Consider the following 21,946-nt stretch of genomic DNA (forward strand, 5'->3'; position numbering starts at 1 on the left):
TTACCCTACTGTGCAATATTATATCTAAGACGAAACCCCCTGATTCGTATTTTCAGAATCTTTTGGGCTTCTCTTTTAGTTCACATTACATGATATAGCGTCATATTTATTCATCCGTCAATCTTCATAACGGCGTGCCGAATAAGAGCTCAGGATATGAGTGCTTCAAAAACACTAGGATAACTGAGAAAACGTGACTGGGAGGGAGTACAGAGAGGCCAACAGATGAATCACAAACATAAACCCGCTGTTTTTTCATGCAGAGTGTCGTTCGCTTCTCAAATTGTATTGCCGTCGGTTCTCATATTTCTAGATTTCTTTTAAAACCGACTAATTTATCTACATTGAGTAGAGCTTTTGTTCTTATGACAGGCGACATTTATTAAACGGAGCTGCTGTAAACCGCAAGCCGGAGGAAGGCGCCGTGGATGTAGGCGGGCGCTGTTACGTTGGGCAGGGCGGCGGGGGAAGTGCACAGATCGCCAGTTCCGACTCACGTCGCTGGCTTTCCCTGAAGGGTTTCTCCGGAGTGGACCGATTGCTAGTTGAATAGGTGAGTTTATGCTTGCGATGGTTGCGTTTGATACCGATCATGCCACGGGCTTCAGGCAGATGTGTTACCCGACAGGGTGACTGAGGACTGTAGTATGCGGGAAGGAGCAGCCCGCAGCTGCGCCGTGCGGGTCCATCACACGCCAGCGGAATCTGCAGCCCTAAAGTCTCTCCCTGTTACTCTTTTAAAAACTTTGACCCCTGGTCCGATGCGTTGTAACCCATAGTGCTTCAGCAGTGCGCTCAGTGGCCTGTACTACGAAGTGGGGTTACTGGCTTATCGGGGTAACTTGTCGGATTTAAGGTACCACGTTTAAATGGACTTCATATTCGTTCACTTACATTTTGCCCAGACTACCTTAAATCCGACAAGTTACCCCGATAAGCCAGTAACCCCGCTTCGTAGTACAGGCCACTGGTTATGTTTAGTGTTTTATTTTGTTTCCTTCTTGCTAGTACGTGGCGTTTAATGTTTACCAGACGATGGGCGTTTACGCAGCAGGAAAAGGAATTTTGTGTAACACAGTGGTTTGGAAATATGCGGTCCTTCGTTACTTTAATCGCAAGCTGTAGCCCCTAGTTCATTTACTGGGGTTGATAGTCCGCGCGTTATCGGGATAGTTCACATTAAAACGCAGATGGGGAGGCGCCGGGGATGTAGATTATGTTGAGTAACGATCTGGGAGTAGCTCCAGGGTGTGATTCCCCCTGGGGTGTAGGAAGGTTAGGTGGTTTGAGCTCCCAGCCTATGTTAAGGTATTTATGATCATTTCTGTTTTTGTGGCACAGTAGTGACTCGCATTACAGGTATGACACACGTAAGGAAACAAGAAAACCTCCTTATAAAAAACTCACTCAGTGTTTCCTGTGCCGTGATTGCGTAAATAAACCAGTCCAGTGAAACGGCTCTGTGACCGATGACAGTTTTCCACCCTTCAAAGCGTTTGTGCCTTTTGTATGCACATGTGTTGCTATGACGACAGCCTTAGTGAGAGCAAACAAGGCGTCAAGCCAGCTTGCAGGGGCATACGGTCTGGGACTTAAAATGCCCCCTTTTCCTGTCTGCTTTCTGCAGGATGATTTTGTCTATGTGCATTACGGCCTCCGAGTGTGTGTGTACAGTGCAAGTAAATCTAATTTAGCAACCTTTACACCATGACTGTCCCAAAGCGCTACTCCTAATTTAATAAACCTGAAATTTATTTAGTGTCATCCAGTGCAGTATTACACTGAGCTTGGTCGCCATCCCATGCAGCACAAGGCAGGACCACCCAGGCTGGGCTTTGAGACACATTCACAGAATAGCAGGAATTTAGAAAAGCCAATTCACCAAACTGCATATATTTGGATATCTCGGGAAAACTTGTGCCAATAAGGAGGACGTGCAAACCACACATGCTCAGAGCCATGGTGGGGATTCGAACCGGTGACCCTGGAGGTAACACTGAGAGATGATGAAACATAATGTGTATGTGTGCACCGTGTGTACTGACATCATTGCGCGTCAGTCTCCAGGAGGACCAGGATGGCGGCACAGTGCGTCACCAAGGTGGAGCTGACTGTATCCTGTGAGAACCTGCTGGACATGGATGTGGGCTCCAAGTCGGATCCGTTGTGCATCCTGCTGATGAACACGTCCGGGACACAGTGGTTTGAGGTCTTGGCTGTTCTTGCCCTCCCATTGAGTAGAGCTTCAAAGATGAAACAGTGCTATATTTAGGTTATAACGAGGCTTAGAACCCAAGCTGATCTCAGCAAGGCCATGTCGTACTTGTCACTTCAGTTTAACGAAGTTAATTAAAAATTATTGCATTGCTTCGGCAGGTGGGTCGTACCGAGAGGGTCAAGAACTGCCTGAACCCCAAGTTTGCCAAGAAGTTCATGGTGGATTACTACTTCGAGCTGGTGCAGCAGCTGAAGTTTGCGGTCTATGACATCGACAACAAGACGGTTGACCTCGGCGATGACGACTTCCTGGGCGAACTAGAATGCACATTGGGGCAGGTGCGTGCTGATTCCACTTCAGTCGGCAGTAGTTTGCGCCCGGAGAGTGGAGATTTTTTGAGCTCAACGTGTGTGAGGCAGAAATAGAGATAAAGTCACGTTTGTTTTTTATTGTCAAAGGCTGACATGGTGCTAAATGTTAGCTTTGGGTAAAATGAACATATAGAAGCCATAAATACAAGCAGTAATATGGCACCTATCACTTTCTCTATCACTTTAAAAACACCACCCTAAGGCCCAATCCCAATTCTATTTTCTACCCCTTTGCCTACCCCTCACCCCTTCCCCTTGCCCCTTGAAATGAAGTGGAAAGGGGTAGGGTTAAAAAATTTCCCCTAAGAAATGGGACACCACTACTACACTGTTATACGTCATCATCCATTGTCACTACCTCCTACCGTTACGTCAGAGGACATGCGCCGATGTTTATCACAAATTCCAAGATGTCGCCGTCAGCATCGTAGCATGTAAAGATTACTCACTCCCAAAGTTTTTTTGCGCCGTATTTGGACTTTAAAAACAGATGTTCGTTTTCACCTCGAAAACGTATGAGCCTTCGGGTTTCCTCAGCTGTCCCTATACAGAATATAATTTACAAAAATGTTGTCATGTTGCAATAAGTACGAATAGTGTAAGCACCGTTCATTTACATGTACACATATGGCCGTAAGCAAAACAAAACAACGCGTTACAACATGCAGTCAGTTACCGGGTAACGTTATATGACATAAAAATATATTTCCTAATATTGTGCAATCAGTGCTATCCGCAAGCAAACTTTAGCGATTTTTTTTCAAACTTTTCTTTACAGAACATCACCGTAAACACAAACACAAGATTGATGGTAATATACATGTAATGAAAAAATGTCATAAAAATCCTTATTAATGGCAAAAATTACTTAACATTTATGGGTCTGCTTGCTCGAGTGGGCAGCCATGTTGTAAATTTCTCTTAGCCCTTCGTTTGAAGTGAGGTCCCGAAAAATCTTCGTTTCGAGGGCTATCTAGCCCTTCCCCTTACCCCTACCCCTCCAATCAAAAGAGAATTGAGACACCCCTACCCCTACACGTGAACGCGCCAAACGGAGGGGTAGGGGTAAGTGTAGGGGTAAGGGGTAGAATTGGGATTGGGCCTAATCATGAGGCCCGCACCTCTAGACTGAGGAGCAGCCCCCCCCCCCCCCCCAGGGCTGTAACTGCCCTGAATCACCTGACCAGCCCCCCCATAACCTGCGCTACCAGCTACCCCAGTGCACCAGCACTAATATGCCAATTCACCCACATTTGGTTTTTATACAGGGATTAAAGTTCTCCGTCGTTACGACGGATTTCCGTTAATTGTAGCGAGTCATCGACGGATTTCCGTCAATTACACTGTTCCGCCTGTCCTTAATGTTTTAAATTCACTTTTCATAATTTTAATGCTGTATATATAGGCTTACATTTCTCAAATAGTGTAATAAATGTCTTAATTTTAGTTTAAATAGGTCTTAAATTAAGGAAAGACAAAGTGTATTCAGCCTGCTGAGGAGGATGTGATCAAAGCCTGGAGTGGAGCGAATGCACGTTCCTCTCTCCACTCTAAGCATTTTGTTATCACTCCGGTATGGATCCACTCCTGGTTTTGGTTTAGTTTTGAAGAAGTACATGTCAGGCTACGGCTGAGGTATAACTATATTTAAGATAGCATGGACACACTTATAATGCAGGAAGGCTCCGATGTTTCGGAGATTGATAAAAGTGTAAAAAATAAATGGAGATGGGCTTGGCTTAGCGAAATTGGGGAGAATGGCAAGCCTTTTAGTTCGTGGGCTAAAAAAATCAAACAACCAGGTACGTGTCTTTGCATAGTATGCCACAGGAAACTTCAATATGGCAATAATGGAAAAAAAGTGCTAACTCGCCATTAATCAGAAGCTAGTCACAATGCTGCCGTTCGTGCTCTACAGTACACATGCTCCCTGCCTGGTGCGAGAAGTACCACAACGGAGATTCATGCATCTATGGCCGACCGTGTGTGCGATGTAAAAGTGCGCATATGTTCTTTCATAGCGGAGCATGACCTGTCGTTCACAGTCTCACAACCGCTAGTTAATTTAATGCAATCAGTTGTCAAAGACAAGAGTGCACTTTCAAGATTGTCTATGTCTAATGCACACGCCTCCTACTTGTGCACACATGGCATTGCTGCTTATTGGAAATCCGAATTGTCATCTAAGCTGAAAACGAAGATGTTTTCTTTAAATGTAGATGAGGCAACAGATGGAAACATGGACAGGATTCTGAATGTTCTTGTTCGGTACTATGATGAAGATGTGGGAAAAGTGGCAACCCAGCATCTAGCCTCGAGGAAACTGAATATTGCAGATGCCTTAACAATCACAAAAACATTTTTTTCCTGTTCATTATTAAGAGTTTCACAAAACATTGTTTGGTGTTATAAGATAAATAAAAACATGCACTGAAAAGATGTGTGGTAGATGGTTGATTATTTGTCAAGGTATATTTTTTTTCAAAGATTACAAATAGCTTTTAAAATATGCAAACTGGCAATATTAAAGCGGTTTAATCTCCCCTTAAAACGCTATTGGTCTCGACTATTTAAATAAAGTGTTTGTTAAAGGAATATGGCTTGGCCTGAAAAAAGTTCAGTCAGAAGATTTTTTTTCACTTTAATCCCTGCATTTGGTTTTTATATCCGGTTCGCGCAAATTAATACTGTGATACTTGCACTCGTACTGCTGCATAATGCCGCTGCACACATACTGCTATTTACACTCTTCATTCTCTCAGTACTGTTTACTCCTTTTATCTTGCCCAAACCGTCTGCTAATGCTATTCAATGAATTGCTTTTTGTACTGTACTGGTTTTAATGCTGCTTTCATTATTTATTTACTACTTACTGCCTTTTCTATCTTTGTGCTCTACTTCTAGTTAATTCAGTGTTTCCCAACCAGTCGTCGGGGCACACTGGACAGATCCACATTTTTATTTTATCCCAGTTCCCAGCACACCTGTAAGGTATTTAGAGCTCCTGATTGCTTGGGTCAGGTGTTCTGGGAACTGGAATAAAACAAAAATGTGTATCTGTCCAGTGTGCCCCGACGTGGTCCAGTGTGCCATGTGGACTGGTTTGGGAAACACTGAGTTAATTTATTGTCAGTAAATTGTACTGAGTACGGAAACTGCAAGCTAAATCTTGCTGTATCTCTGCAGTGACAGGTGTACTTGTGCAGTGACAATAAAGATATTCTATACTGTTCTATAAATATTAATATATAGAAGTACTATTGAAGGCTCAAGAACTGCACTTAAGTGTGAAGTTGGGGTTCACGGTTCTGACATGTGGCTTTAAAAAGGAGAACCGCAACCCAGAGCACTGGTACAAAAGAAAACAAGAAATAAACAGTTTTTTTTCTGGGAATACCTACCCAGATTGGGTGGTGGATGCAAAGTGAGATGTTACACATCCATCTGCACATTGAAAATGACCACGGAGTGTGTATCTATAGGGCACGCCCTGTCTATATCTGTGTCAAAGCTGTGCGTGTGTGTGCGTGTGTGTGTGTGTGTGCCTGCCCGCTCCAGTCCTTCATGTCTTTTTGAGCCAGAAGTTTAACCGGTGGTGCAGATTTGTGGTTGAGATGCCCGTGATAAAAGATGGCTGAGATACACATACCTTGTTAGTCAGACCTGTATGACTGAGATCATCAGGGATGCTGGAACTCGTGGCCCGTATTTATAGGCCAGCCGACAGCGCACTCATTAGTACCTGCAGAAAATAGAGAGAGAGAGAGAGAGAGAGAGAGGTCAGCACAGTGATGTCACCATTGGGCCCTTAACCCCCAGCTGCTCCAGGGACTGGCTGATCCTGCCTTCTCAATAATGTACATCACTTTGGATAAAATCATCTGCAGAATCAGTGATTCTCAACTGGTTTGGCTTTAGGCCCCATGTTATTCCATGGTCATTATGGCAGGACCCGCATTTTCCAGTAATAGTGAGCAGAATATGGCTTAATAATAATAATTGACACTTTTATTAATCCCCGTGGGGAAATTCTTTTTTTACCCCTCCCTCAACTTGCTCTTTGTAGAGCAAGCTGTCCGCGAAGGGCAGCCACCTGTAGCGGTGCCCAGGGAGCTGGGGGGTTGAGGGTCTTGCTCAAGGACCCGCAGATGTGCTGAGGCTGGGCTTGAACCGGCGACCTTGTGATTATAGGCACATGGCTTAGCCCACTGAGCCACAAGCTGCCCTAACAGGCCTTGTGCACTGTTCATAATTTTTTTTAAAAGTTCAACATTAGAAAAAGTTTCCAAATAATATTTTTAATCACACACTCCATGGCACATTGCTAATGGTCCCACAACCCACCAAATGCTTGTAAAGGCAACTGCAAAAAAGCATCATCTCCCACTTTGGGCACAAGTCACATGATAAACACTGTTTTACACGCCACCCTGATGCTCCTGTCAGCTGATTCACCCCCTTATTCTCCGCGCGTCAGCTGCAATTAGCCAGGGAGGAGGCAGCCGGCCTTTTATGGCAGTGACCCGCCATGCAGATTTTTCTCTGGAACTTTTCCAGCCCATTTTGGAGACGTTTTCTGTGCCATTGCGGAAATCAGCAATCCGTTTTCCATTCTTTTGGCAAAATCGAGAAATGAAAAGCCTGTTTCATCTAATCATGTTAATAGCAGACCTATTATCACGGTTGCTTTAAGCACAGTCTGGTCGATGCTTTTTGCAGTAACGGTTTCTCCTGCAAACCCAGCTCTGCCAGAACAGAATCCATATAATCTTACTTCTACAAGAGCAGTAGCATGTGGGTTGTGGCCGTAACTGGACCTCTCCATCCACCTTGCAGGTCGTGTCCAGCAGGAAGCTGACCCGACCACTGGTACTGAAGAACAAGCGACCCGCAGGCAAAGGAACCATCACGGTGGGTGAGGACCTGTGACTGGATGGGGAGGAGCTGAGGAGATGATGTCACAGAATGGCACCACCCACATGGCTGGGCAAGTTCACTCTAAGACAGGGGTGTCAAACTGCAGTCCTGGGGGGCCGGAGCCTGTGTAGCTTAGTTCTTTCCCTGTTCCACTACAAATGATTCAGCTCAACAGCTATATGGTAATTAGCACAAGAAGTTGAATCAGGTGTGTTAAACGAGGGGAAACACAAAAATGTGCAGGGCTCCGGCCCTCCAGGACTGGAGTCTGACACCTGTGCTCTAAGAGAACCATCATAAACACACACCAGTAACAGCAGCACATTTCAGAGCAGTATAACTGTGAACTAATACGTGACAAAACGGGTAGGGTACCATATATCCGGGCCTCTCCGGGTGATTTTTCAGAAATCAAAGGTTTGTCTGGGTTTAGCACTGCAGCCCATATGACCCAGTGTGGCAAGTTACGGTGCAGTACAAAGTGGAATAAAAGGGACCAATTTTCAATATACAACAGCCACTCAGTAACATCACACAGCATTTGCAAGGCTCCTGTACATGTGTACTTCAAAAATTAAATTATATACACATCCCTATGTGTCACGCTGCTCACGAGTGACATCAATTTCCAGAAACCATTGGCACTTTGGCACTTAATTTTTTTATTGTGTGAGCAGCAAATCGCTTCGTTTGCAGGGCTGTAGCCAGCTATGAGGTCACCAAGGTCTGGACCTTGGTAATTTTTTTAAGAGCTAAATATTCACCTGAATAAAAAAATCAGCAGTTGAAAATGTCTCTGGGTGAGGTGCTTTCTTAATTCAAATATGTTTATTAATAGTGTCTACTATTGTGTGTGTGTGTGTCAGAGAGAGAGAGAACTAGAGGATGTGTATGACCCTGCAGCACTGTGAGGGTGGGTGTGCAGGTAGCATATCATTCAGTAAGATGATCACTATTTGTGGAAAAACGTTCCAAAACAGCAGCCTGCTATGGCGTCTGCAGTAAAGATAATTGTATGAAACATGTAAAATATAAGGGCAGTGGTTAGTACTGCTGCCTCACAGCAAGAAGGTCCTGGGTTTGTTCTCGGATCCTTACTGTGTGGAGTTTGCTGGGGGCTCCGGTTTCCTCCCACGGTCCAAAAGCGTGCAGGGTAGGCTGATTGGTATGTCTAAATTGGCCCTGTAGTTGTCTGAGCGTGTGTGCCCCGCGGTGTGTTGGCGTCTGCCCAGGGTTGGTTCCCACCTGCACCCATTGTTCCTGCACCCCCCCGTGACCCCAGTTGGGATTAAGCGGTTACAGTGATGGATGGGTAGATGGATGTAAAATATAAGCATAGGCCAGGATGCTCTGACCATGTTAAAGGTTGGGTTTCTTTCATATTACGCCTAATGGGCTACATTAGGCTAAGTAACGTTTCACATGATGTCATTAATAAAAAAATTATAATAATAAACAGCTTATGAAGGGGACAGTATCAGTAATAGTGTCCTGAGAAACATTTCAAAGCCAAATTTGGATATCAACGCAAGTGTATTTGATGTTGGCTTGTAATGGTGTGTTAATATCAAGCATTTCTTTTATTTTTATCTTTATATATCAAATAACCTTAAATTACATGCTTTATACCCATAATATTTTACTGCTCTGTAATGTTTTTTTTATGACGTGAACCATAATCATTCAGCAAGGCACATTCATATAATAGCTGCAACCTTCATTGATAATTTAACACTGCCTCTCCCCCAGAAAACAAGCTGCACAGAGCATGGCTGACATATCAAAGTGAAAACAAAGTGCATTGCATACCTTTCTTACAAAGAAGCCTAGTTTACATCAGAATTTGTGTTTTCCAGATATTCAACATCAATAAAAATGTGTTTCTTGCAAATAGAACTAGACCTTTTGAGTGTAATGTGACCCCATCTTCTTTCAAACATAGGGATGCCAACTCTGTGCGTCTGGCGTGACAGTCACACTTTCAGATGCTCACGCAAGAAATCTTACAGCAAATTCATATTATTCCATTATAAACCTGAAATTGGCTAGATCAAAAGCACTGGGGTAGTTTGTAAACCCTACAGACTATTTACAAGGTAATAAACTCTTACATACATGTAAATGTTTGCAGGCTTGTCTTAAATTGAAAATTTCATGCCAGCCAGCTCACCAAATTTGGCAACCCTGAAGACTGGTTAGGGAAAGCTCATTAATATTCATAAGAGAAGTGCTACCTGATTGGTCTGTGAATCTGTGACCTCATTAATATCCATGTGAGTATCGCTACCTGGTAGGTCAGTGAACGTGAAAACTCATTAATATTCTGATTCTTTTCACCAAATATGGTAACCCTACTTAGGGGGACAGAGCTGATGGATGTGGGGATTTCATATATAAATTAAAACTTAAATATACATAAAGCCATATTAGTTTTCCTTGCTGAAGGTTGATACGGTCCTAAATGCAGAATTTACATAATGTCAGGATGAAATTAGCATCTACATTATATTCCATAACCAAAAATCCTATTTAACAGTTAATAATAAAATAAAATATTTAATGGTCACAGGTTAGACTGTAATTAGACTGAACAGATTTAAAATACATTTCAAAGGCCTCTTACAGTATAATATTAAGAACTGCTGCTCTGGGTGGTGAGCTTCAGTGAAAATGCTGATTTAGCTTTGAATTTGTTGGTTTTTGTAGATTTTTGCAGAAGAAATAAAGGACAACAGGGTGGTGAATTTCGAAGTGGAAGCCAGGAAACTGGACAACAAGGTAATAAACCTATGGAAACCCGATTCCGCTGGCTGCTTCAACGCTGCCATTTTTGGGGGCGCAGGTGGAGGCAGCGGCAGACAGGAACGAAAGCGAAAACAGACAACCTTTCAGGGAAACGTCAGACAGATATTGATGGAATATGACAGAAAAGCATTGAAATACACTGGATTCACTGAGGTTATAACCATCCTCCCTTTTTGATGTCTCAGGATTTTTTCGGGAAGTCGGACCCTTACTTGGAGTTCTACAGGCAGACAGAGACGGGTTGGCAGCTGGCCCACAGGACCGAGGTAATGTCCCGTACACCTGACAGTTGACACCTACGTGTCACATATGTGTCACTCTCATTTTCTAATTATTTCCATTGTGGATTTGAAAAGTCAGTATTATTCTGTTATGCTAATTAGTACCTGCAACAAATAAATCTTTATGATTATAATATGTCTGTGGTTCTGTCATCCAGGACATGATAATCTTAAGGGTTCTAGTTGAAGGTAATTGGACTTCGGTTTGCAATTTCTCAAAGACGTTTCACCCCTCATCCGAAAGGCTTCTTCAGTTCTAAAAGTCTGACGGGGAGTTCCAGGTATTTATAGTCGAGTGCACTACAAAAAAGTGCACTAAAGAAGTCCAGTTGCCTTTGATTGAAACCCTTCTGATAATTCTAATAGTTTTAAAGGTTAAAACGAAAGGGCGCTTTGAAGGGTGATGATGGGAGGCTAGGCAGGCTCCACCCTGACTGGGTACGTTAAGGCGAGATGTTCTCACTCTCGCGTCAGGTGATCAAGAACAACCTGAACCCCACCTGGAAGCCTTTCCAGATCCCGCTGCAGGCTCTGTGTGGGGGCGACATGGAGAAGAGCATCAAGGTGAGTCTCGTCACCAGCGTCACCTCCACCTGGCCACTGTGACGATGGTCCTGTACTCACACTATTTACTAAACACTGTAACACTGATTGCATTTCATAATCGCATTCCTTCCTGTGGGGCTGAATGTGCGATGAAGGCTTGTTTGACATGTTCTATTCTGGATCGTATCTAAGGTGGCTTTGCAGAAGCTTTCGGGTGGCTTTTCTGGTTGGAGGTCTGGCTGTCTGTAGCTTGTCGGTTTACCTTGAGCTCGTACTGTTATTTGCCTGGTATTGCCGGCCGAGTACTAATGGACTTTATTTATTGGCTAAAGCAGCCTTAAGGAGGTATAGCCCGCCCCCCAGAGGACATCAAGTAAGTTGCTCTGCTCTGTGTGCCATTCATTGTTCTTTCTCTGCTGTTGGGCTTTGAGCAGCAGGACTCAGGTGCTGTTGGTTGGACGCCTGCCTGCTGCAGACTCCTGAAAGCTGTGATTTCGTCATGTTACAGCTCAGTGTCATCCATTTGGTCCCAGATGGTGGAGCTGCTGTTCTGTCTGTTCTGCTTTGCTGTGTGTGTTGTCTCCATGGATAGTTACAGCATGCGGTGTGTCCAGACAACCCCATTACTTTAGTGTAGATGAAAGCTTTTTTTCCCCTGCCAGAAGGAGGCGCCAATTCTTCACCGACCACATTCTTTGGCAGGTGGAGTGTTATGACTATGACAATGACGGGTCACATGACCTCATTGGCATCTTCGAGACCAACATGACGCGGCTGCTGCAGGCTTCACGCGTCGCGCCGGTGAGTCATGCCATCAGTACTGGTACCAGGCCCATCTCTGGGTTGCCATGTCCCCACCTCTCACCACCTGTGACTCTCCGGCTGCCTCTTAGGCGGAGTTTGATTGCGTGAACAGCAAGAAGAAGCAGAAGAAGAAGAACTACAAGAACTCAGGCGTGGTGAGCGTGAAGCTCTGCCAGGTAGGCCCCTGTCGCCCCGCCCACTTCCGGTCACATGGGCATCACATGGGCTGTGGAATGTTCTCTCACCCCTTCCTGCCTCCTTCACACAGGTGGTGAAGAGGTACACATTCCTGGACTACATCATGGGTGGATGCCAGATCAACTTCACAGTGCGTTATGGGTGCTGATGGGATGGGGAAATTGCCCCAGTGGGATGGATTACTGCCAGGGACACTCCTGCTTATAGTCTCTCCCTCTCTCTCCCTGTCTCTCTCTCTTTGTCATTCCTTTTTGCTCTCATTCACTATCTCACTCCCTTCGTTTATTTTTTTGAGCATTACACTGAAGCAACAGGGGTAAGAAAAACAGGAAGTAACTGGAGGGAATAGTGAAGTAGCACTTGGGAGAAATTATTTTTCTTGAATAGAATGGAAATGCTGACATTATGCCCCATTCTGCTCTGGGTTACACTGTTAGGGATTAATCGTTCCTCCCGCCCGATCTGTATAATCAGATGGGTTGATGTTGTTCTCCATCCTCTCCCCCTCCTTGCCCAGGTGGGGGTGGACTTCACAGGCTCCAATGGCGACCCCCGGTCTCCAGACTCTCTGCACTACATCAACCCGCAGGGGCACAATGAGTACCTGGCAGCCATCTGGAATGTTGGCCTGGTCATCCAGGACTATGACAGGTTAATCCTAATCCTTTTTTGGAGGGGATACTTATGGAAACTTGTGGTGTATTAATAAAGGTTGTTTTTTTGCGGGGGGAGGGGGGGAGGCATCAGTGATGAACCCTCTGGAGCCTAGGAGTAGGAAACACACTTTCACTGACTGGGGCATGATCACACATTTCTTCAAATATCATAAACTTAATTCATGGCAAATAAATTATTTCTTATATATTTGTTTTGCCATTATACTCATCTTTATTTTAATATATATTGTAAATATGTCAGATTTTTGTTAAGTTTGAAATTTGACATCAAAGTATAGACATTGCAAAATGCAGTTTGGAACACTTGCAGAAACATTATAAAAGTACATAGTAAGCAATGCTGGCAGTTTGTTTTGATCCCAGATATCTGATCACCAAAGTCTTGGCTACATGAAGATGACTAAATGGTGTAGATGCAACATTCATTTGGATAAATAAATAAGAAAAACCTAACTCATGTCACTATTTCTGGCTCCTTTCATTGAATATGTAGCAACTTTCATGTGTATGAGCCATTGTCACCTGGCCACGTCCCCAACCCCCTTTTATGGCGCTGTAGGGGATGTATTTGGATCGCGTTTCACCGTTGCGCTGTTAATCAAATTACCATGCGAATGCGATTTCAATACGCGCTAATGCGGCTATTTAGAATGTGAATAGCGATCTTCGGGTGAGAGCGGTACTACATGCCCCCGATGCAGGTAAATCAAAGTAAGATGACATGGTTTACTTTTTTGCCGATTTAACCTAATTAAAAAAACTTTAATACTTCCGACAATGGACGTTTTGAAAAGAAGACAGATTACGGATTTAGCCAGCGTTTTTTTCATGATTCTACATTAAGATTTCAGCGAGATATAAACTGAAATAGACGCGAAAAGTACGCAATGTCGCCAACTACATACTCGACCCTAGAGAGTTAAAGAGGTTTTGGCATTCCTGTCAATAACAGGATGACAGTTTTCCATTTTCCATAGACCATTCTCTCCGGGAGCACAGGGTGCTTCCTGGATGGGCAGAGGTGGGTTTGTTGTTTTTGTGGCCCAACCTCAAAAAGTGACTTGCCTCCCCCCCCTGCCTTCACATGTTTCAAGCACTAAATAAATAGCTAGTGAGTGTGTAGCTGGTTAGCAGAACATGCTGCTTCAGCATATACTAAATAAGGGATGCAATGTTTATTTAATGTTTCGTGTAGTGACCATCTGTAGCTCAGTTCCTCTGGTCAGCGGGATTTTCTTCCTTCTTCCCTCAGTGACAAGATGTTTCCGGCGTTTGGGTTCGGAGCTCAGATCCCTCCCACCTGGCAGGTAAGATCATACGCTCACTCTGTTACTAAACTCGCCAGCCCTGTGTCCCATCCCCTGGTGGCGCTCACGCTCTGCTCCACGCCCCGCAGGTCTCCCACGAGTTCCCCCTCAACTTCAACCCCTCCAACCCGTTCTGTGCAGGTACTCTGCCGCTGTCGCTAAAATCTGCAGAGAATTAAGGTCTAAACCCATAAGCAGAAACCTTCATTCTTTTGTAGACCCTCTCTATCACTCTTTAGCTCATTTCTTAAACCTTGCTATTCAAGTGAAGTACTTCCCAAAGGTCCAATGGCCGACCCGCTTGAATGCTTCAGCATCTTAGAGAAACCTGACTGCTTTCCTAAGTCAGGATGTCCCCTTGGTCCCAGAGGAGGCCAGACAGTGACTTGTGCCGTGTGCTGTTTCCCAGGCATCGAAGGGATAGTGGAGGCCTACAGGAAGTGCCTGCCTCAGGTCAGGCTGTACGGGCCCACAAACTTCTCACCCATCATCAACTCTGTAGCCCAATTTGCCGCTCAGGCCAGCCAGCAGAAAACTGCCTCGGTGAGTGTGTGTGAACAACACTGCCACCTGTCGGTGAAGTTGAAAATTACCTCTTATTTTCATGGATTCTCTTGCTTCCGTCAACCACACAGCAATACTTCGTCCTCCTCATTATCACCGATGGTGTGATCACGGACCTGGACCAGACACGTACGGCCATCGTCTATGCCTCTAGGCTGCCCATGTCCATCATCATCATAGGGGTTGGCAGCGCCGACTTCAGCACCATGGAATTCCTGGATGGTGATGACGGGACACTGCGGGCCCCCACGGGCGAGCCCGCCATGCGGGACATTGTGCAATTCGTGCCCTTCAGGAAGTTTCAGAACGTGAGTCGCACAGGGGTGTGAGCGGTTGGGGTGCGAGTTGCGAGCCCTTCTGCCGCAGCCTGTCTCTGCACTGTTGGTGTCGTTCTGTGTGGTGAGGTCACTGGCAATGCTCTAATGCAGTGGTTCCCAACCTTTTTTAACTCACGGCCCACACAGCCAAACACATATGTTTCCGCGGCCCACTGCAAAAGAATTTAAACGATCCCGCTTTTTGTGTCGGGTTAACTAAGTACTCGGAAGCAAGGCTGTTAATTGTCTTTATTGAATAAACTGGTAATTTATTTAATTATATATCAAATTATGATTTATTTGATTTTGACTAGAAATTTTTTATTATATTAACAATATTACAATTTCTATTAATAATAATTGGCGGCCCCCCTGCAATACCGTCGCGGCCCACTAGGGGGCCGCGGCCCACAGGTTGAAAACCACTGCTCTAATGCTTTGCTTTCAAACTGGGCTTGAATCCATTCTTAGGGAATGGATCATCTTCTTGGCTGTGGTGATGAGGGGCTTCAGGGGAGTGGGGATAGCAGCCAGGCAACTGACATCACTTCTGATGGATGACAGAGATCTTTACAGACTTCTCACATTATCTGAGTAGCCTTCTCTGGCAATAACCTAACAGGACCCCGCTATTGTATGCCTGCTGTTTGGTGTGGTTAATGTGGTGTGGTTGTGGTCATTTACCACCATTATAGTTTGAATTACTAAACAATGCACTCTGGTATAGAATATATTTCTATTATATTTTTGAGCCCCTTCTATTACAGTGATAACAGACATTCACCCCATTATAATTTGAATTAAAATAAAATGCATTCTGGTATAGTGTATATTTTTAGTATATTTTTGAGTCTCTGCCCCTGCCCCCGCATCCCCCGCAGAGACTTTAACGGGCCCCCGTGTGTGTGTGTCTCATTGCAGGCGCCCCGGGAGGCTCTGGCCCAGTCTGTACTGGCAGAGCTGCCCCAGCAGGTGGTGTCCTACTTCACAATGCTGAAGCTTCAGCCCCCCCACGACCCCAGTCCCACATAGACATGTAGGCCAACCCCCTATTTTCATTTGCTTCTTCAGGCCATGCTGGGAATGCATGGCTGCAGAGTGCATTCACGCTTGCCCTCTTCCAGGATATTTCCTGATGTGAATAGTGAGGTGTTGCTTCACTATTCATTTACATTTATAAAACCTCCAGACACCTAGGAGGTGCCATTCCAGCACATGTGAATGCACCTACAGGTGTATTCTTTTCTCTGTATTACCCTCTTCCTGATGGCTGTGCTTCTTCTGCCTGGCTAGCTTCTTGCATCACGCCTGATTGTTGTATCCTTAAGTGACAATGAGCAGAACTGATCTGCCATTATCTTATCATGCTCCCCCTTCCCAAAACCCACAGCTGCTTGGCTCGCTCCTCTGCCAGCCTTTACCCCCCCCCCCCCCACTGCCAAAGGTCTGACCCCAGTCCTTCCCCCCCTTCTCCCCATAGTGCCCCAAGGAGGCTTTGGCCCAGAGCGTGCTGGCTGAGGTCCCAGGCCAGGTAATGGCCTATTTCAACATGGTCAACCTGAGCCCACCAAACAGCATCACTCCGCCGATGACCGAAGACCCGACTCTTCAGCGTTAACCCTGCCCCCACCGGCTGCTGGTCTGAAGTCCCCACCCGCGGTCCGGGATAAGCATGCCCCACGCCTGCTCTGTGTGTAATTATCTCACTTGCTCTTAACTCACACTCTTGTCTAAAAAAAAAAAAGCATCCCATCACATCCTCTTTTTGGCCTAATATCTACAGCCTTATTTTTATTAAGCCAAATGCCAAACAGTGCCAGTCACCAGGCATAATATAGCACAATAATGCTTCAAATAACCAAATGCGTTCAGAAAGCCAGGTGTATTATGGGAGACTCGAATGTAAAATGCTTGTGGACCGTCCTTCAGGGCCCCACCAGAGTTCAGACAGGTGTCCCTTTTGCATGAATCAGCCACGACCCAAGTGCCAGGCGCAACGGCCCCAACCCAAAAGCTCCTCCAAGCCAGTACTACCCGCTCGCCTATACCCCAAAGCTCCTACAAGCCAGCACTACCCGCTCGCCTATACCCCAAAGCTCCTCCAAGCCAGCACTACCCGCTCGCCTATACCCCAAAGCTCCTACAAGCCAGCACTACCCGCTCGCCTATACCCCAAAGCTCCTACAAGCCAGCACTACCCGCCCGCCTATACGCCAATGCTGCTCCAAGCCAGCACTACCCGCTCGCCTATACCCCAAAGCTCCTACAAGCCAACACTACCCGCCCGCCTATACCCCAATGCTGCTCCAAGCTAGCATTACCTGCTCACCTATGCACACATGCCTATACCCATTTTTAATGCTATACTATCTTTATAAACTATTGTTTTTATACACCACATTATATTGTGCTGTAAAATAAATATGCCTTTGTTACTCCAATATATGTAGGTTATTTTTCTTATGGATGATCATTCAGTGTAGCTTTAGTTTTGAGGAGTTAGTGTCTCATGCTACATTTCAGTGCTATTTAGTCTATACACATTATTTAAGCCCCTATATAGAGATGTAAAAGCTAAAGATAATTAAACTTCAACTCAATACCGCAAATCGCCATCATTATTCTGCGATGGGTAGCTAAACGCCACTGACATTAATAATATTTAGATAATTTTTGAATAATAAAAATGAAATATCATTTGTCATAACCTTTCTGTATTCCCTTTTGTTTATGCATAACAAAGACTCTGGAAAACGATTTAACTGGAATTTAGTGAGAACTGGTTTGACCGAGTTAAAGTACCTATCCACAAATGATTGGGTAGTAATAAAATTAGAAATGTCTTTCGAAAGTCGAATTTTATCTTCTGATTAAATTTACATTTTTTTTTAAAATATGACTGGTACAAGTAATCTGTCCATCAAGCTGAAATGACCCAACAGTTTAAAGGAAATGAATGCATTCCAATCAAACCTGTTCTGTGGTTAACTTTCCATATGTTAATGTCAGTAATTCTGCAGATGTGGGCGGCTGTCTGTCTTTGATGTGCCTGATTTTATGGGCGTCTGAACCTAAGCTGGTTGTCTTTAGCTGGTCTATTAACTTTCATTCACATCACCATTTAAACCTGAATCTATACAGTAACAAACTACCATAGTGTACAGGCATTTAGGTCATGTTACCATTCTCTTCCTAATATAATTATGAAATATGCCAAAATGGTTATTTGTATCTGAGAACTGGAGAGTGCTTGTTAAAATGTTCACATGTATGGGTCACCTGACTATCCGTTTGTCCCAGAAGTTGGTCAATCTCAGGCCAACAGTTCAGCTAGGCTGAAGAAGCACAGTACTTGAGGTCTCACAGAGCACTGTGTGTTATGTCACGTTGCTGAATAACACATCTAATGTGGGTTAAGTCCAACCACTGATGGATTTGTAAAGAATTGCAAATTCATTCCGACAGATGCAGTTTCCAAAACTCGCTCCTGCGTTGAAGTGTAGAGCCCCCTTGTCTGCTACTTGTGTGCATCTCCCATTGTAGCCTGTGTAGAAGAGTCACATGTCATTTCGAACGAATGGAACGAATTGGATGACATAAGCTGTCTCTGACATCATTAGGAATTAACGACAACTGTGATCCAAAAGGCAATTAGCTGGACTGGTGGCACCTTGATTTTCTCCAGGAAGCCTCCTTTCCTGAAGTCCCCAAAGGCGCGCAGCAACTTGGGAGTGGGCGGCTTCTCCGTAAATAAAGCCAGGCCCCTCCTCTGCTCCACCGGACCTGCAGGCACCGGGCCTTTGGCCTTGGTCAGTTTCCTTAAAAGGAAAAACCATCCATGCGTAATAGAGATCATCATAAACCAGGAGGCAGTTTCTTAGGCCGCCCAGCTTCACAGACTAACATCAGATCTCTACCTAACCTGCAGCAGGTGTCTGTCATTGACAGTGATCAATGTACCAGTCAGTGGATGAGGAACATCACCCCATGGCACTCCTGGCCAAAATCACCTACCATCCAGGTCACACACAACCACTAACTGGGAAGTTCTACTGGAGTTGCTAACACTGTTAATTCCAGCTACCTATATAAAGGTCCAGGTCAGAGCTAGTTGCAGTTATTATCCATTTATATGGCTAATTTAGTGAATATTATTGGTACAGTTCATATTATCCACAATACTCAGTTGACCTTCCTGACCTCATTGTGAAACTAGACATTTGACAGCCTCTGAGTTATGAATCTGAGTAATGAGTCTCCTGTACCATCCAAGTGCCCAACTGAATAGCCTAAATGAAAGATGAGGAACAGTATGGGGTAGAGCTGGGCGATAAATCGATTAATTCGAATTTACAGTTTAGGACGATGTGTTTTCATGAAAATCAATTTTCTTACTTTTTTTACACACGAGCGCCAAAAGCGGAACTAATGCGACGCACCATTCTTCACAGGTAAATTTTTCTTAACACTGGCAATTTCAAGCCCAATGGCATAAAGTATTTACTTAATACCAAGCTGACATGATAAAATTGTGTGTTTTTTTTTCTATTATTATTACAATATTACTTATTACTTTTATTTATAAGTTTGAGGGCGTATTGTGTTGTTGCCAGTTTGAAAATAAGCTATAGAGAAAGCTTTCTAAAAGTTTTGACAGGTTTCTAAAAGTGTTTACAATGGCGTGGTCTGCCATCTCACAAGAACCTTTTATGGCTTGTCAGATTGCACTTTAACCCTAAAGTAAAAAAAAAGCTAAATAAAGTTAAAACTTGTTTTGAACCATTTTTGTCATCTGTAGTTTGATTTTGAGTAGGGGAGGGGAAAATCGATTAAAATCGGAAATCGGATTTTTTGTGAAAAAATCGGAGATTTTTTTTTTAGGCCATATCGCCCAGCTCTAGTATGGGGATTTCAATCATAATGATCAGCTGGACTCAGATTATAACCTTCTGGTTACATAAGCAGTTCCCTCACTTTACTTGCTTGCAATCTCACCTCCCCTTCCTGGCCAGGATCTTCTGTGATTCTGGGTAGTGCACCAGGATGTCATTGAGGTCCTTCTTGTCCAGCACAAAGAGATTGGCAAAGCCATAGGCAGCCACGTTAGCTGTCCGTCGGTTTCCACCGTTGGCTGCTGACTGTAGCAGGCTGATACAACAAACACAAGCTCGCTCAGACATTACCAAAAACATGGTGACCGCAGTATTGTGAGGAGAATTACTGAGATGACTGTACCTCTCTCAAACTAAGACAGCAAACTGATTTTCGCTGTCCTGAGGAGGCCACTACAAAGTAATTCTAGTTCAACTCCAGTTTCAATTTTATTTTATTAGCTCTCAAGCCTGGACAGACCCCCCCACCGATACAAGCAGTACCTGATCTCCCCGAAGACGCATCCAGCCTTAAGCGTGACAAACACTGTCTTATTGTCCGGCCCCCCCACCACCTGCACGGCCCCTGCCTTGATAATGTACATCTCCTTCCCGATGTCCCCCTGAGCAGAGGGGGTGGTGGGCAAAAGGTCTTTGTTTTAATCAAAGATGTAACAGGTTGAACAGTCAAAATCAGTGACTTATTGGCTCACCTTCTTGCACACAAAATCTCCAGGCAGATAAATGACGGACTTCAGTCGAAGTAACATGTCCACAAGCATCTGGTTATCGCAGCCCTGTGACAAGCAAAGATGGGTTTCGGCATTGAATAGTTGTGTGTGGCTTCTGCCTGGGGTCGGGAGATTTGGCATTACTCGCCTTGAACAGCTCTATCTTCTGGAAGGTGCTGAGGTTGATGTCCACAGCGATGGCTGTCCTCATGACCAGGGGCATCTGCTCCAGCAATTCCGATTCATCTGGGGGGGGGAGATGTTCATCTTAGTGTTCACATGTGCATGAAGTCTGCCTCTCCAGTGGTTTGGATGCTGATCTTCCTAAATCCATGGTTTGCATAGATTACTGGATTTGCCATATATTTACAAGATATGGGTAAACATCGATGCCACTCACTACATTTGGCTCTTGTACCCAAACTGTTGCTCCACAAGCACACTGCATTTTGGCATCACTGATGTTCATTATGGGACAACAAGGCAAGTGAGCTTAGTTAGGGTCAAACCAGTTAGATTCTTCTGCCCTCTTACCTAACATGCCCTGGGAGGCCCAGGTATAGTTGTACCAGGTGCGTACTCTGTTCTGGACCAGTTTGGGGATCTTATTGGTGTTCATGTAGGATACCGTATTGTCCATTGATGTACGGAAGTACGTCTGGCCGGCAGTGGCGGCACCAATGACGTCCCGCATCTATGGAGTGCAAGTTGCCATGACAATGTCAACCAACCACATTCAGCCTGCCTACGACTCATCAATTGGTATATCTCACACAGACATGGAAGCAACAGACACTGCTAATGTGGTTAGCGTTAGCATAATCTGCACTGTAGAACCTGTCCAATAAGGCTGGAGAACACGAAGACGCCGATAAAATAATTTGACATCTGGAACAGGATCTCGAAGACAGTCTGTGGGTCCGGCAAGCCTCCGATGTTGATGAGGGTGCGCACAGCAAAGTAGTAGCACCGCAGGTACCTATAGAGGACAGGCTTGTTAGGCTGTGGATTTGAGACACAGATAGAACACATAGGTAACATGAGAGCAATTGTGCTATATGGATCCATCAAAAAAAGATAGCAGGAAGTAAGGACAGAAGTTGACGTACGCGCTGCCCTCCCCATCATAGACCCACTTGGTTGAGCTGATGCCTTCGTAGTTTGACGCAACATAGTACAGACAGGCATTGATGTGCAGCAAGTAGAGCAGGTAGCCAATGGTGCGGGTCACTCTGCAACAGGAAGGGCAACACCAATTGGAAACGCAAGTCTGGTCATGTGGGTTGCACCTACTGGCCTGATTGGCCATCAGCGACTTGGATGGATTTCTTCATCTGTC

The 21,946-nt window shown here is 44.8% G+C and overlaps 2 protein-coding genes across 4 annotated transcripts in view; one reads left to right on the forward strand and one right to left on the reverse strand.

Moving 5' to 3' along the window:
- cpne3 (copine III) lies at positions 1-17,712 on the forward strand. 3 transcript variants are annotated; one of them, XM_072711492.1, is made up of 17 exons: positions 5-553; positions 2,061-2,209; positions 2,377-2,556; positions 7,426-7,500; positions 10,213-10,284; positions 10,497-10,577; positions 11,067-11,156; positions 11,841-11,939; positions 12,032-12,118; positions 12,211-12,270; positions 12,658-12,791; positions 14,070-14,124; positions 14,214-14,265; positions 14,534-14,667; positions 14,760-14,996; positions 15,927-16,041; positions 16,486-16,626. In XM_072711492.1, exons 2-16 carry the CDS (start codon positions 2,078-2,080, stop codon positions 16,035-16,037), a joined length of 1,599 nt encoding a protein of 532 aa, XP_072567593.1. In that variant the 5' UTR covers positions 5-553; positions 2,061-2,077; the 3' UTR covers positions 16,038-16,041; positions 16,486-16,626. The 3 variants fall into 3 exon arrangements, with proteins under 3 accessions (XP_072567591.1, XP_072567593.1, XP_072567590.1); XM_072711490.1 differs by lacking the exon at positions 15,927-16,041 and having other exon boundaries at positions 1-553; positions 2,068-2,209; positions 16,486-17,712; XM_072711489.1 differs by lacking the exon at positions 15,927-16,041 and having other exon boundaries at positions 16,486-17,712.
- LOC111834035 (cyclic nucleotide-gated channel beta-3-like) overlaps positions 16,765-21,946 on the reverse strand; it is a 12,356-nt gene continuing 7,174 nt past the window's right edge. The window contains exons 9-17 of the mRNA XM_023792904.2: positions 21,717-21,839; positions 21,445-21,586; positions 21,142-21,301; positions 20,756-20,853; positions 20,590-20,673; positions 20,381-20,499; positions 20,001-20,153; positions 18,676-18,823; positions 16,765-18,549 (exon numbers count right to left, since the gene is read on the reverse strand). Coding sequence (XP_023648672.2) covers positions 18,523-18,549; positions 18,676-18,823; positions 20,001-20,153; positions 20,381-20,499; positions 20,590-20,673; positions 20,756-20,853; positions 21,142-21,301; positions 21,445-21,586; positions 21,717-21,839 — 1,054 coding nt within the window. The 3' untranslated portion in view covers positions 16,765-18,522. The remainder of the gene's footprint in view (positions 18,550-18,675; positions 18,824-20,000; positions 20,154-20,380; positions 20,500-20,589; positions 20,674-20,755; positions 20,854-21,141; positions 21,302-21,444; positions 21,587-21,716; positions 21,840-21,946) is intronic.

The sequence above is a fragment of the Paramormyrops kingsleyae genome, chromosome 4 (genome assembly GCF_048594095.1).
Source record: "Paramormyrops kingsleyae isolate MSU_618 chromosome 4, PKINGS_0.4, whole genome shotgun sequence".
Classification (NCBI taxonomy): Eukaryota; Metazoa; Chordata; class Actinopteri; order Osteoglossiformes; family Mormyridae; genus Paramormyrops; species Paramormyrops kingsleyae.

What these genes read in the sequence shown, in the direction of transcription:
- cpne3 (XM_072711490.1), top strand. Translation starts at nt 2,078, where the DNA reads ATGGCGGCACAGTGCGTCACCAAGGTGGAGCTGACTGTATCCTGTGAG. An exon ending in AGCTGGCCCACAGGACCGAG is followed by an intron (nt 10,578 to 11,066) that starts GTAATGTCCCGT and finishes CTCTCGCGTCAG; the next exon opens with GTGATCAAGAACAACCTGAA. An exon ending in AGGCTTCACGCGTCGCGCCG is followed by an intron (nt 11,940 to 12,031) that starts GTGAGTCATGCC and finishes GCTGCCTCTTAG; the next exon opens with GCGGAGTTTGATTGCGTGAA.